The sequence below is a fragment of the Xenopus tropicalis genome, chromosome 7, assembly GCF_000004195.4.
Source record: "Xenopus tropicalis strain Nigerian chromosome 7, UCB_Xtro_10.0, whole genome shotgun sequence".
In the NCBI taxonomy this organism is placed as follows: Eukaryota; Metazoa; Chordata; class Amphibia; order Anura; family Pipidae; genus Xenopus; species Xenopus tropicalis.
The window spans coordinates 2,187,624-2,202,857 of NC_030683.2; the positions used below are offsets into that span (position 1 = coordinate 2,187,624).

General features: G+C 45.1%; 1 protein-coding gene across 3 annotated transcripts; it reads right to left on the reverse strand.

Annotated features, from left to right (window-relative positions):
• Window positions 1–408: 408 nt before the first annotated feature.
• tectb (tectorin beta) lies at window positions 409–14,090 on the reverse strand. Of its 3 annotated transcripts, none has more exon segments than NM_001017156.2 (11): window positions 409–1,040; window positions 3,180–3,212; window positions 3,399–3,468; window positions 4,708–4,870; window positions 5,026–5,109; window positions 7,471–7,574; window positions 8,170–8,242; window positions 8,348–8,490; window positions 10,010–10,200; window positions 10,837–11,041; window positions 13,808–13,876. In NM_001017156.2, coding segments are annotated over 10 exon segments (990 nt in total). In that variant the 5' UTR covers window positions 10,913–11,041; window positions 13,808–13,876; the 3' UTR covers window positions 409–987.
• Between the last annotated feature and the right edge of the window lie 1,144 nt (window positions 14,091–15,234).

A 15,234-nucleotide genomic window follows, 5' to 3' on the forward strand; every position in this document is an offset into this window, starting at 1 on the left:
AAACAATAGGTTAGCTGAAAGCAGTTCTAATGTGTAGCGCTGGCTGAAAGCTCAGACTCAGGCACACTTTACTGCTGCGCTGCAAGTTGGAGTGATATCCCCCCCCCTCACCCCCAGCAGCCGATCAGCAGAACAATGGGAAGGGAGCAAGATAGCAGCTCCCAGTAGGTATCAGAATAGCACTCAATAGTAAGAAATCCAAGTCCGGCTTGGGACTCCTCCAGTTACATGGGAGTAGGAGAAACAATAGGTTAGCTGAAAGCAGTCCTAATGTGTAGCGCTGGCTCCTTCTGAAAGCTCAGACTCACAGGTAATTGTAACTGTAACTTAGTTGCTATTGATTTAAAGTGGTAGTTCATATTAAAAATTCAAAGTATAATATGATACAGACAGAGCATTCTAAGACAGTTGCTATTGCTCTTCATTTTTAATAAGAAATATTTACATTTTGTTCTGTAAATTGCAGACCTGACAGTTCCACTATGTAGTTAATAGGGCTTTATTACCCTAGCAACCAGGCAGCGGTTTGTAAGTCAAAATGTTGAATATTAGAGGGCCTGAACAAAAAACAATAAAAATGGACCCTTATAAACAATGGGTTTTCACATGCAGACTAGAAATAGGTAGAATTTTTTGGAGAAACCAAAAAAAAATAAATTCCACAATCTTTTTTTATGCACCGTTCTGAAATATATATAATATAAAGGAGAGCGCCATTGCAAGAGACACCTTAGAGATCCAATAATAATAACTTGCATTCCAATCAATAACCAATCAATAACCAGTCAATAACCAATCAATAACCAACCAATAGCCAGTACAATGCGCCTTGTGAGATGGATGGAGCGTGTAACACGGAAGACTGAGACAGTACAGGGATAATCGGTTCCGTTTTCCTGAGCGCAGCGTGGGACGGGCCATACGGAGCAGTCTCATCGGGGGGAGAGAGGCGTCACTCACTCTCATGGGAGTCTTAGGGGTCTCATTTCAAACCCACAGGCTGTAAATCCCTACCAACAGCATAGCATTGCCCAGGGCGGCTGGAGAGACAGAGAGAGAGAGAGCAAATGAAAGATTGTTTCTATGTTATTCTGAAACACCAACAGACTGTTCCAGAGGCACAAGAACATTCCTTGGGATTAGAATAAAGTAGAATTCTCATCATACGGGACAGAATGTGTCTTTACTGGGAACGTGATAAAGCTATGGAATTCCCCCGAGGAACTAGTAGATACAGTAAATAGACATATGATACAGTAGGTGGTACAGCCGATAGATAGAAAGTACAGTAGGTGGTACAGCCGATAGATAGAAAGTACAGTAGGTGGTACAGCCGATAGATAGAAAGTACAGTAGGTGGTACAGCCGATACAGTAGACAGCCGATAGATAGAAAGTACAGTAGGTGGTACAGCCGATAGATAGAAAGTACAGTAGGTGGTACAGCCGATAGATAGAAAGTACAGTAACATACACATAGATAGAAAGTACAGTAGGTGGTACAGCCGATAGATAGAAAGTACAGTAGGTGGTACAGCCGATAGATAGAAAGTACAGTAGGTGGTACAGCCGATAGATAGAAAGTACAGTAGGTGGTACAGTCGATAGATAGAAAGTACAGTAGGTGGTACAGCCGATAGATAGAAAGTACAGTAGGTGGTACAGCCGATAGATAGAAAGTACAGTAGGTGGTACAGCCGATAGATAGAAAGTACAGTAGGTGGTACAGCCGATAGATAGAAAGTACAGTAGGTGGTACAGCCGATAGATAGAAAGTACAGTAGGTGGTACAGCCGATAGATAGAAAGTACAGTAGGTGGTACAGTTAGTACAGTAGGTGGTACAGCCGATAGATAGAAAGTACAGTAGGTGGTACAGCCGATAGATAGAAAGTACAGTAGGTGGTACAGCCGATAGATAGAAAGTACAGTAGGTGGTACAGCCGATAGATAGAAAGTACAGTAGGTGGTACAGCCGATAGATGAAAGTACAGTAGGTGGTACAGCCGATAGATAGAAAGTACAGTAGGTGGTACAGCCGATAGATAGAAAGTACAGTAGGTGGTACAGCGATAGATAGAAAGTACAGTAGGTGGTACAGCCGATAGATAGAAAGTACAGTAGGTGGTACAGCCGATAGATAGAAAGTACAGTAGGTGGTACAGCCGATAGATAGAAAGTACAGTAGGTGGTACAGTCGATAGAAAGTACAGTAGGTGGTACAGCCGATAGATAGAAAGTACAGTAGGTGGTACAGTCGATAGAAAGTACAGTAGGTGGTACAGCCGATAGATAGAAAGTACAGTAGGTGGTACAGCCGATAGAAAAGTACAGTAGGTGGTACAGCCGATAGATAGAAAGTACAGTAGGTGGTACAGCCGATAGAAAGTACAGTAGGTGGTACAGCCGATAGATAGAAAGTACAGTAGGTGGTACAGCCGATAGATAGAAAGTACAGTAGGTGGTACAGCCGATAGATAGAAAGTACAGTAGGTGGTACAGCCGATAGAAAGTACAGTAGGTGGTACAGCCGATAGATAGAAAGTACAGTAGGTGGTACAGCCGATAGAAAGTACAGTAGGTGGTACAGCCGATAGATAGAAAGTACAGTAGGTGGTACAGCCGATAGAAAGTACAGTAGGTGGTACAGCCGATAGATAGAAAGTACAGTAGGTGGTACAGCCGATAGAAAGTACAGTAGGTGGTACAGCCGATAGATAGAAAGTACAGTAGGTGGTACAGCCGATAGATAGAAAGTACAGTAGGTGGTACAGCCGATAGATAGAAAGTACAGTAGGTGGTACAGCCGATAGATAGAAAGTACAGTAGGTGGTACAGCCGATAGAAAGTAGTAGGAGTACAGCCGTAGTAAAGAGTAGGGTGGTACAGCCGATAGAAAGTACAGTAGGTGGTACAGCCGATAGATAGAAAGTACAGTAGGTGGTACAGCCGATAGAAAGTACAGTAGGTGGTACAGCCGATAGATAGAAAGTACAGTAGGTGGTACAGCCGATAGATAGAAAGTACAGTAGGTGGTACAGCCGATAGATAGAAAGTACAGTAGGTGGTACAGCCGATAGATAGAAAGTACAGTAGGTGGTACAGCCGATAGAAAGCAAATGAGGCATCTCATCAAAAGTCTGGAGGGGAGCAAGTAAATATGACATTGTTAGTAAGTTACCTGCGACACTGTAGCAGTGGGCAGATGCAGAGTCTGCAAAATAAACATAGAACATTTTATGGAGTTTGTTTAGGGGCTTTTCCTAGTAATGTACTGTACAGCACAACAGGCTCAAGCTCCCTAAATATATGTGATAACAATAGGAAATTCTAAATAGTAGAAGTCATGTGACGAGAGATGTGAGTGGATGAATAACATTTCCGCATCTCGTGTACTTACTCTGGAGAAGAAATTCCGCTACCAAAACCCCTCCACTTTGCTCTTTTTGCTGTTTGCGCTTTCCACATAACTAAACAGGGGAGAAAGGGGAATTGTGTCCGTGTTAGGAAGGAAAAAAACAAAGGAAGGAAAAAAGACAGACAGAAAGAAAGAGAGAAGATAAATAGAAAGAAAGAAGAGAGAAAATAAATGAAAGAAAGAAAGAAAGAAGAGAGAAAATAAATAGAAAGAAAGAAGAGAGAGAGAAAATAAATAGAAACGAAAGAAAGAAAGAAAGAAAGAAAGAAAGAAAGAAAGAAAGAAAGAAAGAAAGAAAGAAAGAAAGAAAGAAAAAGAAAGAAGAGAGAAAATAAGTAGAAAGAAAGAAAGAAGGAAGAGAGAAAGAGAAAATAAGTAGAAAGAAAGAAAGAAGGAAGAGAGAAAATAAATTGAAAGAAAGAAGGGAGAAAAAAATAGAAAGAATGAAGAGAGAAAATAAATAGAAAGAAAGAAGAGAGAAAATAAAATAAAGAAAGAATGAAGAGAGAAAATAAATAGAAAGAAAGAAGAGAGAAAATAAATGAAAGAAAGAAAGAAGAGAGAAAATAAATGAAAGAAAGGAAGAAGAGAGAAAATAACTAGAAAGAAAGAAAAGAAAGAAGAGAGAAAATAAAAGAAAGAAAGAAGGAAGAGAGAAAATAAATAGAAAGAAAGAAAGAAGAGAGAAATTAAATAGAACAATGGGAAGGGAGCAAGATAGCAGCTCCCAGTAGGTATCAGAATAGCACTCAATAGTAAGAAAGAAAGAAAGAAAGAAAGAAGAGAGAAAATAAATAGAAAGAAAGGAAGAAAGAAGAAAATAAATAGAAAGAAAGAAAGAAGAGAGAAAATAAATAGAAAGAAAGAAGAGAGAAAATAAATAGAAAGAAAGAAGAGAGAAAATAAATAGAAAGAAAGAAGAGAGAAAATTAATAGAAAGAAAGGAAGAAAGAAGAAAGAAAATAAATAGAAAGAAAGAAAGAAGAGAGAAAATAAATAGAAAGTAAGAAGAGAGAAAATAAATAGAAAGAAAGAAAGAAGAGAGAAAATAAATAGAAAGAAAGAAGAGAGAAAATAAATAGAAGAGAGAAAATAAATAGAAAGAAGAGAGAAAATAAATAGAAAGAAAGAAGAGAGAAAATAAATAGAAAGAAAGAAGAGAGAAAATAAATAGAAAGAAAGAAGAGAGAAAATAAATAGAAAGAAAGAAGAGAGAAAATAAATAGAAAGAAAGAAGAGAGAAATTAAATAGAAAGAAAGAAGAAAGAAATAAAAGAAATATGGGCCGCACCACGGGGCAGTTGAACTTCTCACTGTCGCACATGTAGGTCTCGCAGTGCAGCCAGACCTTGGATAGTTTGGGAACATTCTGGAAGCGGAAAGCGTTGAACTGGAATGTGGCCCGGCTATCCTTCCCATTCTCATGTACCAGCACCGTGTTATCCGAGGGGCACCTGCGGGGGCAGCACAGGAGTTAGGGGGGCAGATCCGGAGTTAGGGGGGCAGATCAGGCAATTATATGGTCCTGCAAGTGAGTGAATTTCCGAGACCTGATCATTTCTTTCTCTCCATTGTTCCCCCCAGGCCAGACAGTAATGGATACACTTACCCTTTGCTGATCAGCTGCCACTGGATGTGATAGGCGTAATCTGGCGATGGGGTCGCCCAGCAGTAATTCAGCACCACCTTGAACCTAAAGATACAAACCCAAAAGTGCCACAATAACTAGTTGTTTTATATCATAATAACTGGGCTTTGGGGGCCCTCTGGCTCCCATGAACCCTCCTTTAGAACATTACAGCCAATGGCAGAGCACTGGAATAACTGGGTTATAATTACTGGTAACATTTATAGAAATATTGATTTGCTTGACAATATGAACTTAAGGGAAGAGGTTATTAAAAGATAAACTCCTAATATCCCTAATATCTTTGTATATCAGTGATGCCCTATAGCCGCAAGGCTTGGCCCCCCCTCATTTCTCAGAATTTGCTTTATAAAACTGTATCCGGGTACAAACTGAATACGATATAAATAGAACTATTTCCTTTCAATCTAATCATACAGATTATTGTAAAATGCAAATAAATTGTATCAGTTTGATAAATATTGCTATTATTATGCGGAAAGCTGTTAGTATAGGCACGCAGCATTGCCATGCCTCCCTATACTGCTTTTGTGTTGCTATGGGCAACTGCACTTGTGCAATTTATCACTTCTGTTTGTATATTAACCTTAATGTCTCCGAATGTATCTCATATCAGAATATATTGCTTTTTCTTGGGGGGTGAGCAATTGAGTGAGTGTAAAGATAGAAAGTGAGAGTAAAGTCAGTGAGATTCCCTTAGATTTTGTTTTTCTTACACTAACCCTAACCCAACCCTAACCCAACCCTAACCCAACCCTAACCCAACCCTAACCCAACCCTAACCCAACTCTAAGCCAACCCTAACCCAACTCTAAGCCAACCCTAACCCAACTCTAAGCCAACCCTAACCCAACTCTAAGCCAACCCTAACCCACCCCTAACCCACCCCTAACCCAACTCTAGGCCAACCCTAACCCAAACCTAACCCACCCCTAACCCAACTCTAACCCAACCCTAACCCAACTCTAACCCAACTCTAACCCAACTCTAACCCTAACCCAATTCTAACCCAACCCTAACCCAACTCTAACCCTAACCCAACTTTAACCCTAACCCAACCCTAACCCAACTCTAACCCAACCCTAACCCAACCCTAACCCAACTCTAACCCTAACCCAACCCTAACCCAACCCTAACCCAACCCTAACCTAACCCAACACTAACCCAACTCTAAGCCAACTCTAATCCAACCCTAACCCAACCCTAACCCAACTCCAACCCTAACCCAACCCTAACCCAACTCTAACTCTAAGCCAACCCTAACCCAACTCTAACCCAACTCTAAGCCAACCCTAACCCAACCCTAACCCAACTCTAACCCTAACCCAACCCTAACCCAACCGTAACCCAACTCTAACCCTTACCCAACCCTAACCCAACTCTAACCCTAACCCAACTCTAAGCCAACCCTAACCCAACTCTAACCCTAAGCCAACCCTAACCCAACCCTAAGCCAACCCTAAGCCAACCCTAACCCAACCCTAACCCAACTCTAACCCAATCTAAGCCAACCCTAACCCAACTCTAACCCTAACCCAACCCTAACCCAGCTCTAACTCAACCCTAGCCCAACCCTAACTCAACTCTAACCCTAACCCAACTCTAACCCAACCCTAACCCAACCCTAACCCAACCCTAACCCAACTCTAACCCAACTCCAAGCCAACCCTAACCCAACTCTAACCCTAACCCAACCCTAACCCAGCTCTAACCCAACCCTAACCCAACCCTTACTCTACTCTAACCCTAACCCAACCCTAACCCAACCTTAACCCAACTCTAACTCAACCCTAACCCAACTCTAGGCCAACCCTAAGTCTAACCCAACCTTAACCCAACTCTAACTCAACCCTAACCCAACTCTAGGCCAACCCTAACTCTAACCCAACCTTAACCCAACTCTAACCCTAACTCAACCCTAACCCTTACTCAACCCTAACCCTAAGTTTCCCTGCTTTCCCAAGATGCTCTATCAAAATAATCAGGAATCATTTTTGTAAACATGTTCTTGGGTATCTGACTTCAGAAAAATCTTTCATTCCGGGGCCAGAGTTTACTCTGCTCTCCCCATTCTCCTGCTCCCCCTCCCCATAAGGCTGCATAAGAACTCACTCCCCCCTCCCATCAGCATGTGTAATCTGAGCTACCAAAGGCCAGAGCTGCAGCAGGAAGCTACAGAGACCCAGCTAAAATGGCAGCTGCTATCTTAAACAAACAAAGGGAGCTTCTAGGGCTCTTTACTCGGGTATGGTAAAGCTTTCTGCAGAATAAATATAGCGTTCTAGGTGGCACTAATATGGCTAATGCCTTTCCTTCTCCTTTCTCCTTTACTACACATTTATAGTTGAGGTGCCAATTGAGATGCCACACTCGTGCTATGCCCCCATATTACTGTATATACGGTACCTGCTGCTGAGTCCTTTGGCTTCCACTCCGGCAAACACATCGGTGCCAATGTCCGACGTTTCCACTACAAAAGGAGCTTCCTTTTGGGAAGAAAACTTGGCGTTCTTTTCAGGAAAGAGTTAAACACAGATATATTAATAGCAATAGAGTCATTTTCCCTATAGTAACTGAATACAGTATCCCCAGTCTGAATCAGGGACATGGCCAGTAGCGCCCCCAGTTTACTGTCGGAGTAGTGCACCCCCAGGTATTCTTCTTATAGACCAAAGGCCTCATTATTATCTTCTCTCAGAAATTTAGGGGGGGGTCATAATCTAACTGTCATTTGGAACTTATAATATCTGCAAAGAAATACCCCCAAATTATGGGTAAATACCCCTGTACTAATCACAATCCAGCAGGGCCATCTGTTAAAGGAGAACTAAACCCTAATCTGGTTAGAAATGCTATATTTTATATACAAAACATAATACACCAGGCCAAAGTTACAGTGGATTTTGTTAGGAGTGTCAGTGGCACCGCACGTGCTCAGTGGGTTCTGGGTGGCCGGTGAGAAGTAATAATAATAATAATAGGAAACTTAGTAGCAGTGTCAGTTCAAATTCATCCCTTGTCATCATGGCACAGCTAAAATTGGGTTTGGCGCTGGGTGTTTTTGTCTGGAAGGTTCCGTAGAGAGAAATATCCACAGACACTCACAGAGTAGAAATTGAGAGAGAGTTGGCTTTCAAAGGATCCCGAGCTGCCATTCTTCACATGAACTGTAGCTACTCTAGAAGAAGGAAAAATATATGTAAGACTAAACAAACACATGAGTAGGGCCCCTTTGTAAGAGACGGACAAGTGAAGGGCCACAGCGGGCACATTAGGGACCGACCTTTGGTCGAAGGCGCCGTGGCTAACCAGGTAGTTGGACTGGTACGTGCACGTGAACGAGTAGTTGACCGGCTGACTCTTCACTATCAGGGTGCTGTCGTTGGACACTATGGAGTTGTAGAAGTGGTAGATTGGGTTCTTGAACTGCAAAAATGAGAGTTTTCTTAAAAACATTGTTCTCTGGCTGTTCTCCCATAGCCCTCCTGTTGTGTTAGAATCCCTTTACATGAAGTCTGCAGGCAAACAGGCTATACAGAGAGACAGAGAGATACCATAAAACTATGGCACATAGGGATTCCCCTGTACTAAGCACAATTCAGCAGGAACAGCCCCCTAAGTTTGCTCATAGCCTGTACAGAGAGATACCATAAAACTATGGCACATAGGGATTCCCCTGTACTAAGCACAATTCAGCAGGAACAGCCCTCTAAGTTTGCCAATAGCCTGTACAGAGAGATACCATAAAACTATGGCACATAGGGATTCCCCTGTACTAAGCACAATTCAGCAGGAACAGCCCCCTAAGTTTGCCAATAGCCTGTACAGAGAGATACCATAAAACTATGGCACATAGGGATTCCCCTGTACTAAGCACAATTCAGCAGGAACAGCCCTCTAAGTTTGCCCATAGCCTGTACAGAGAGATACCATAAAACTATGGCACATAGGGATTCCCCTGTACTAAGCACAATTCAGCAGGAACAGCCCCCTAAGTTTGCCCATAGCCTGTACAGAGAGATACCATAAAACTATGGCACATAGGGATTCCCCTGTACTAAGCACAATTCAGCAGGAACAGCCTCCTAAGTTTGCCAATAGCCTGTACAGAGAGATACCATAAAACTATGGCACATAGGGATTCCCCTGTACTAAGCACAATTCAGCAGGAACAGCCTCCTAAGTTTGCTCATAGCCTGTACAGAGAGATACCATAAAACTATGGCACATAGGGATTCCCCTGTACTAAGCACAATTCAGCAGGAACAGCCCCCTAAGTTTGCCAATAGCCTGTACAGAGAGAGATAACATAAAACTATGGCACATAGGGATTCCCCTGTACTAAGCACAATTCAGCAGGAACAGCCCCCTAAGTTTGCTCATAGCCTGTACAGAGAGATACCATAAAACTATGGCACATAGGGATTCCCCTGTACTAAGCACAATTCAGCAGGAACAGCCCCCTAAGTTTGCCAATAGCCTGTACAGAGAGAGATAACATAAAACTATGGCACATAGGGATTCCCCTGTACTAAGCACAATTCAGCAGGAACAGCCCCCTAAGTTTGCCCATAGCCTGTACAGAGAGATACCATAAAACTATGGCACATAGGGATTCCCCTGTACTAAGCACAATTCAGCAGGAACAGCCCCCTAAGTTTGCCCATAGCCTGTACAGAGAGATACCATAAAACTATGGCACATAGGGATTCCCCTGTACTAAGCACAATTCAGCAGGAACAGCCCCCTAAGTTTGCCCATAGCCTGTACAGAGAGATACCATAAAACTATGGCACATAGGGATTCCCCTGTACTAAGCACAATTCAGCAGGAACAGCCCCCTAAGTTTGCTCATAGCCTGTACAGAGAGATACCATAAAACTATGGCACATAGGGATTCCCCTGTACTAAGCACAATTCAGCAGGGACAGCCCCTCATACTTACTTCCGAGTGTGTCCCGCAGTAGGACTTGTTCCTTGGGGATAAATCAGGAATAGTGAACTGGTAATATCCCGACTCGACGACCCCATTGTAGCAGACCCCTCCCATAGCGAGCTGGTTGATTTCCCATCCGTAGGGACATTCAGGGATTTTGGCAACTATAGACCTGGGGTAGCAATGCACGATAATGGCATCTAAAGGCAGAACATTAGTAGGAAATGAATTTAGTATCGGGGGTAAATGGATTCACATATAGATGATCTATAAAAAGCTGCAATTAAGCCTAATCTGTGTATTCAAACTGGACCCAAACCCAAAGAACTGCATTATATGTTAAGCAATATGTTGCCGTCACATCATGACAAAAAGGGTTCTGTACATTTTGCCTAATGGGCTGGAATTTGGCCCAATCCTGGGTCTGCCGATGCCTGAAAAAGTCTTTACTTGTACTTGAATCTCCTTTCCTCCAGCCCCAATACCAGTATACTGGGACTGTGCCCAGTATAATGCCCCAACGGTAAGTTACTCTATTACTGGCATTCTTTATATTCCTATATCTGACCAATAGCAGCGCAGTCTAACAATGAGTATCCCAGCAGAATCTCATAAGCCCCCCCGCCTTCAGTTCTATGGATCCTTACTGTATTCCTTATCAACTGGGGGTAACCCACGTATCGTAGGCTGACCTGATCCCTTAAAAATTCAGGGACATGTTTAATAAATACATGTTGCAGGGCATTTATATTTACTTGCCCTTCTAGCTGGATTTTCTAGACATGCCCCTGAATTTCCCTGCCCCCCCCATGGCAGAAATGAGGAAAAGTGATTACCTACTTTGTTGGGGGTGCACTTGGCCGCAGCCGAGGCAATGAGCACAGTTACCAGACCGAGACCCCAAAGCACCATTGCTCCGCGTTGGGGGCAGATAATGATTGAAATGTCTGTAGAACAATCCGAGCCGGAACTATCCGTGGGATTCTCAGTAGGGAACACGTGGGGAATCCATTCGCTCCATCACGCTCCCTGTAGGAAATACTGGGGGGCAAATTTATGCTTCATTGATTGGTGATATACCGGAATGCCACTGGGGGGCCACTGTGCCATATAGGATCACTATACCATGTATTGCTGGGGCCACTGTGCCATATAGGGTCACTATACCATGTATTGCAGGGGCCACTGTGCCATATAGGGTCACTATACCATGTATTGCAGGGGCCACTGTGCCATATAGGATCACTATACCATGTATTGCTGGGGCCACTGTGCCATATAGGATCACTATACCATGTATTGCTGGGGCCCTGTGCCATATAGGGTCACTATACCATGTATTGCTGGGGCCAATGTGCCATATAGGATCACTATACCATGTATTGCTGGGGCCCTGTGCCATATAGGGTCACTATACCATGTATTGCTGGGGCCAATGTGCCATATAGGATCACTATACCATGTATTGCTGGGGCCACTGTGCCATATAGGATCACTATACCATGTATTGCTGGGGCCACTGTGCCATATAGGATCACTATACCATGTATTGCTGGGGCCCTGTGCCATATAGGGTCACTATACCATGTATTGCTGGGGCCCTGTGCCATATAGGGTCACTATACCATGTATTGCTGGGGCCCTGTGCCATATAGGGTCACTATACCATGTATTGCTGGGGCCACTGTGCCATATAGGGTCACTATACCATGTATTGCTGGGGCCACTGTGCCATATAGGATCACTATACCATGTATTGCTGGGGCCACTGTGCCATATAGGGTAACTATACCATGTATTGCTGGGGCCACTGTGCCATATAGGGTCACTATACCATGTATTGCTGGGGCCACTGTGCCATATAGGGTCACTATAGCATGTATTGCTGGGGCCCCCGTGCTATGAAATTGTGCATACTGAAAGGTGCCTTGAGTCGCTGCTTTATGGCAAAACAGAACTTTCCTCTGGGATGGGAGCCCCCCTGATTTAGCCGCCAGTCAAAGTCTGATTTCTGGATCCATATCTGATTGATTAGTATATTGTCCTATTAACAGCATCGCAACTAGAATTTAATTACACAGTTGCAATATCCCCTTCCCTCCCTCCAAATCCTCACTCCCCAGCCTGTGGCCCCCAGTTGTACAAACACCAGCCAGTGGCCCCCAGTTGTACAAACCCAAGCCTGTGGCCCCCAGGTATAATAACCCTGTGGTGCTGTTCTGTTGCACCCTATAGCAAAGGATGACATTCCAGCAGTAGTGGTGGGAGTCGGAACTGAATATAATTGTTGGGAAAATGCTGTAAGAAGCAATACTTTCCCTTTAAACACAATGATAACTGAATATGAGAAATAAAGTTCCTACTTGCTATAGAGATAATTACCTGTATACTCAGTGCCCAGCAGTCCTGTGGCCCCCAGGTATAATAACCCCAGCCTGTGGCCCCCAGGTATAATAACCCCAGCCTATGGCCCCCAGGTATAATAACCCCAGCCTGTGGCCCCCAGGTATAATAACCCCCGCCTGTGGCCCCCAGGTATAATAACCCCCGCCTGTGGCCCCCAGGTATAATAACCCCAGCCTGTGGCCCCCAGGTACAATAACCCCAGCCTGTGGCCCCCAGGTACAATAACCCCAGAGATAATTACCTGTATACTCAGTGCCCGGCAGTCCTGTGGCCCCCAGGTATAATAACCCCAGCCTGTGGCCCCCAGGTACAATAACCCCAGAGACAATTACCTGTATACTCAGTGCCCAGCAGTCTTGTGGCCCCCAGGTATAATAACCCCAGCCTGTGGCCCCCAGGTATAATAACCCCAGCCTGTGGCCCCCAGGTATAATAACCCCAGCCTGTGGCCCCCAGGTACAATAACCCCAGAGATAATTACCTGTATACTCAGTGCCCGGCAGTCCTGTGGCCCCCAGGTATAATAACCCCAGCCTGTGGCCCCCAGGTACAATAACCCCAGCCTGTGGCCCCCAGGTACAATAACCCCAGCCTGTGGCCCCCAGGTACAATAACCCCAGCCTGTGGCCCCCAGGTATAATAACCCCAGCCTGTGGCCCCCAGGTACAATAACCCCAGCCTGTGGCCCCCAGGTATAATAACCCCAGCCTGTGGCCCCCAGGTACAATAACCCCAGCCTGTGGCCCCCAGGTACAATAACCCCAGCCTGTGGCCCCCAGGTACAATAACCCCAGCCTGTGGGCCCCCAGGTATAATAACCCCAGCCTGTGGCCCCCAGGTACAATAACCCCAGCCTGTGGCCCCCAGGTATAATAACCCCAGCCTGTGGCCCCCAGGTATAATAACCCCAGCCTGTGGCCCCCAGGTATAATAACCCCAGAGATAATTACCTGTATACTCAGTGCCCGGCAGTCCTGTGGCCCCCAGGTACAATAACCCCAGCCTGTGGCCCCCAGGTATAATAACCCCAGCCTGTGGCCCCCAGGTATACTAACCCCAGCCTGTGGCCCCCAGGTACAATAACCCCAGAGATAATTACCTGTATACTCAGTGCCCGGCAGTCCTGTGGCCCCCAGGTATAATAACCCCAGCCTGTGGCCCCCAGGTATAATACCCCCAGCCTGTGGCCCCCAGGTATAATAACCCCAGAGATAATTACCTGTATACTCAGTGCCCGGCAGTCCTGTGGCCCCCAGGTATAATAACCCCAGCCTGTGGCCCCCAGGTACAATAACCCCAGAGATAATTACCTGTATACTCAGTGCCCGGCAGTCCTGTGGCCCCCAGGTATAATAACCCCAGCCTGTGGCCCCCAGGTATAATAACCCCAGAGATAATTACCTGTATACTCAGTGCCCGGCAGTCCTGTGGCCCCCAGCTGGCATATCCCTCCGCAATTCCTGCTCTCCAGCAAACCCGCAGGGTGGAACTTCTCCCTCTCCCCCTTTTATACCCTGCAGGGAAAATGGGGCAATTCTACCTGAGATAACTATCAGCTGCCGTGGGCTATTCTGCCCCAGCCAATGGCAGAGGGGTGGCACCGGGCCCCGGCTACTTTCTCCTGTTTGGGCTCCATTCCAGGTCCCTCCTAGGGGCCCGACATGCCGCATAGGAACGGCCTTTGTGCCGGGTTTAATGTTGTGTGTAGGCAGAAACATAAACATTTGACTGCAAAGCAAAGGGTGAGGCGCATTACAAAGCCCCCTGGGACGGGGCACAAAGGGCCCGATGGCAGATAAGAGGCAAATTGGGCCCATTCCGACAGGGACAATAAAGCCTCAGTCCTGCCCCATTGTGGGATACTTTCATGCTCAGTGCAGCTCTTTGTTCTGCCCAAGGGTTCTTATATTCACTTTATTGAGCCAAATCCCTGTTAAATCCCCTGCCCCCACTACTCCTGTGATCTGCCCCCCAATCCTGCCCCCTGGCAATCGCACTTACTTACAACTGTAAATCCAATGGATATAATAATAAATATAATATAAATAGTGAGTTTATTATAAAATATAATCTGTATGAGAATATCAGTAATAACCTCAGAGTTCCCTGTACCTTGTGCCTTTATATGGGCACAGACTCCCTCAGTGACTGCTAATATCCTTATCATTTACAGTAGGGGGTACATTATCCCTTATAATACATGAGTGATACTCAGAGTTCCCTGTATAACTCAGCCTGCAGCCTTGTGCCTTTATATGGGCACAGAACCCCTCAGTGACTGCTAATATCCTTATCATTTACAGTAGGGGGTACATTATCCCTTATAATACATGAGTGATACTCAGAGTTCCCTGTATAACTCAGCCTGCAGCCTTGTGCCTTTATATGGGGGGCACAGAACCCCTCAGTGACTGCTAATATCCTTATCATTTACAGTAGGGGGTACATTATCCCTTATAATACATGAGTGATACTCAGAGTTCCCTGTATAACTCAGTAAGTGAATAGCCCCCCAAGGTATAGCAGAAAAGCCCCGGTACTGATAGTGCCCCAGTCACCCGGTGACCCCCAGGTTTCTATATCCCGGGAAGATACAATGGGGAGACATTGAGCCTTGCTGGGACGGGGGGATGGCACTCAGGAAACCTCGAGAGCGCAGACCTTATCTCCCGGCTCTTTCTATCGGGGGGAACATGATCCCCTCATTCACAGACATGTATGAAACTATCAGTCGGATCTAGAAATGCAACATCGGAGCAGAGAGGGTTCTGTTACAGAGCGGCCCGGGTACTGACTGGGGATCTGCATGATAAAGGCCGGAGAGGAGA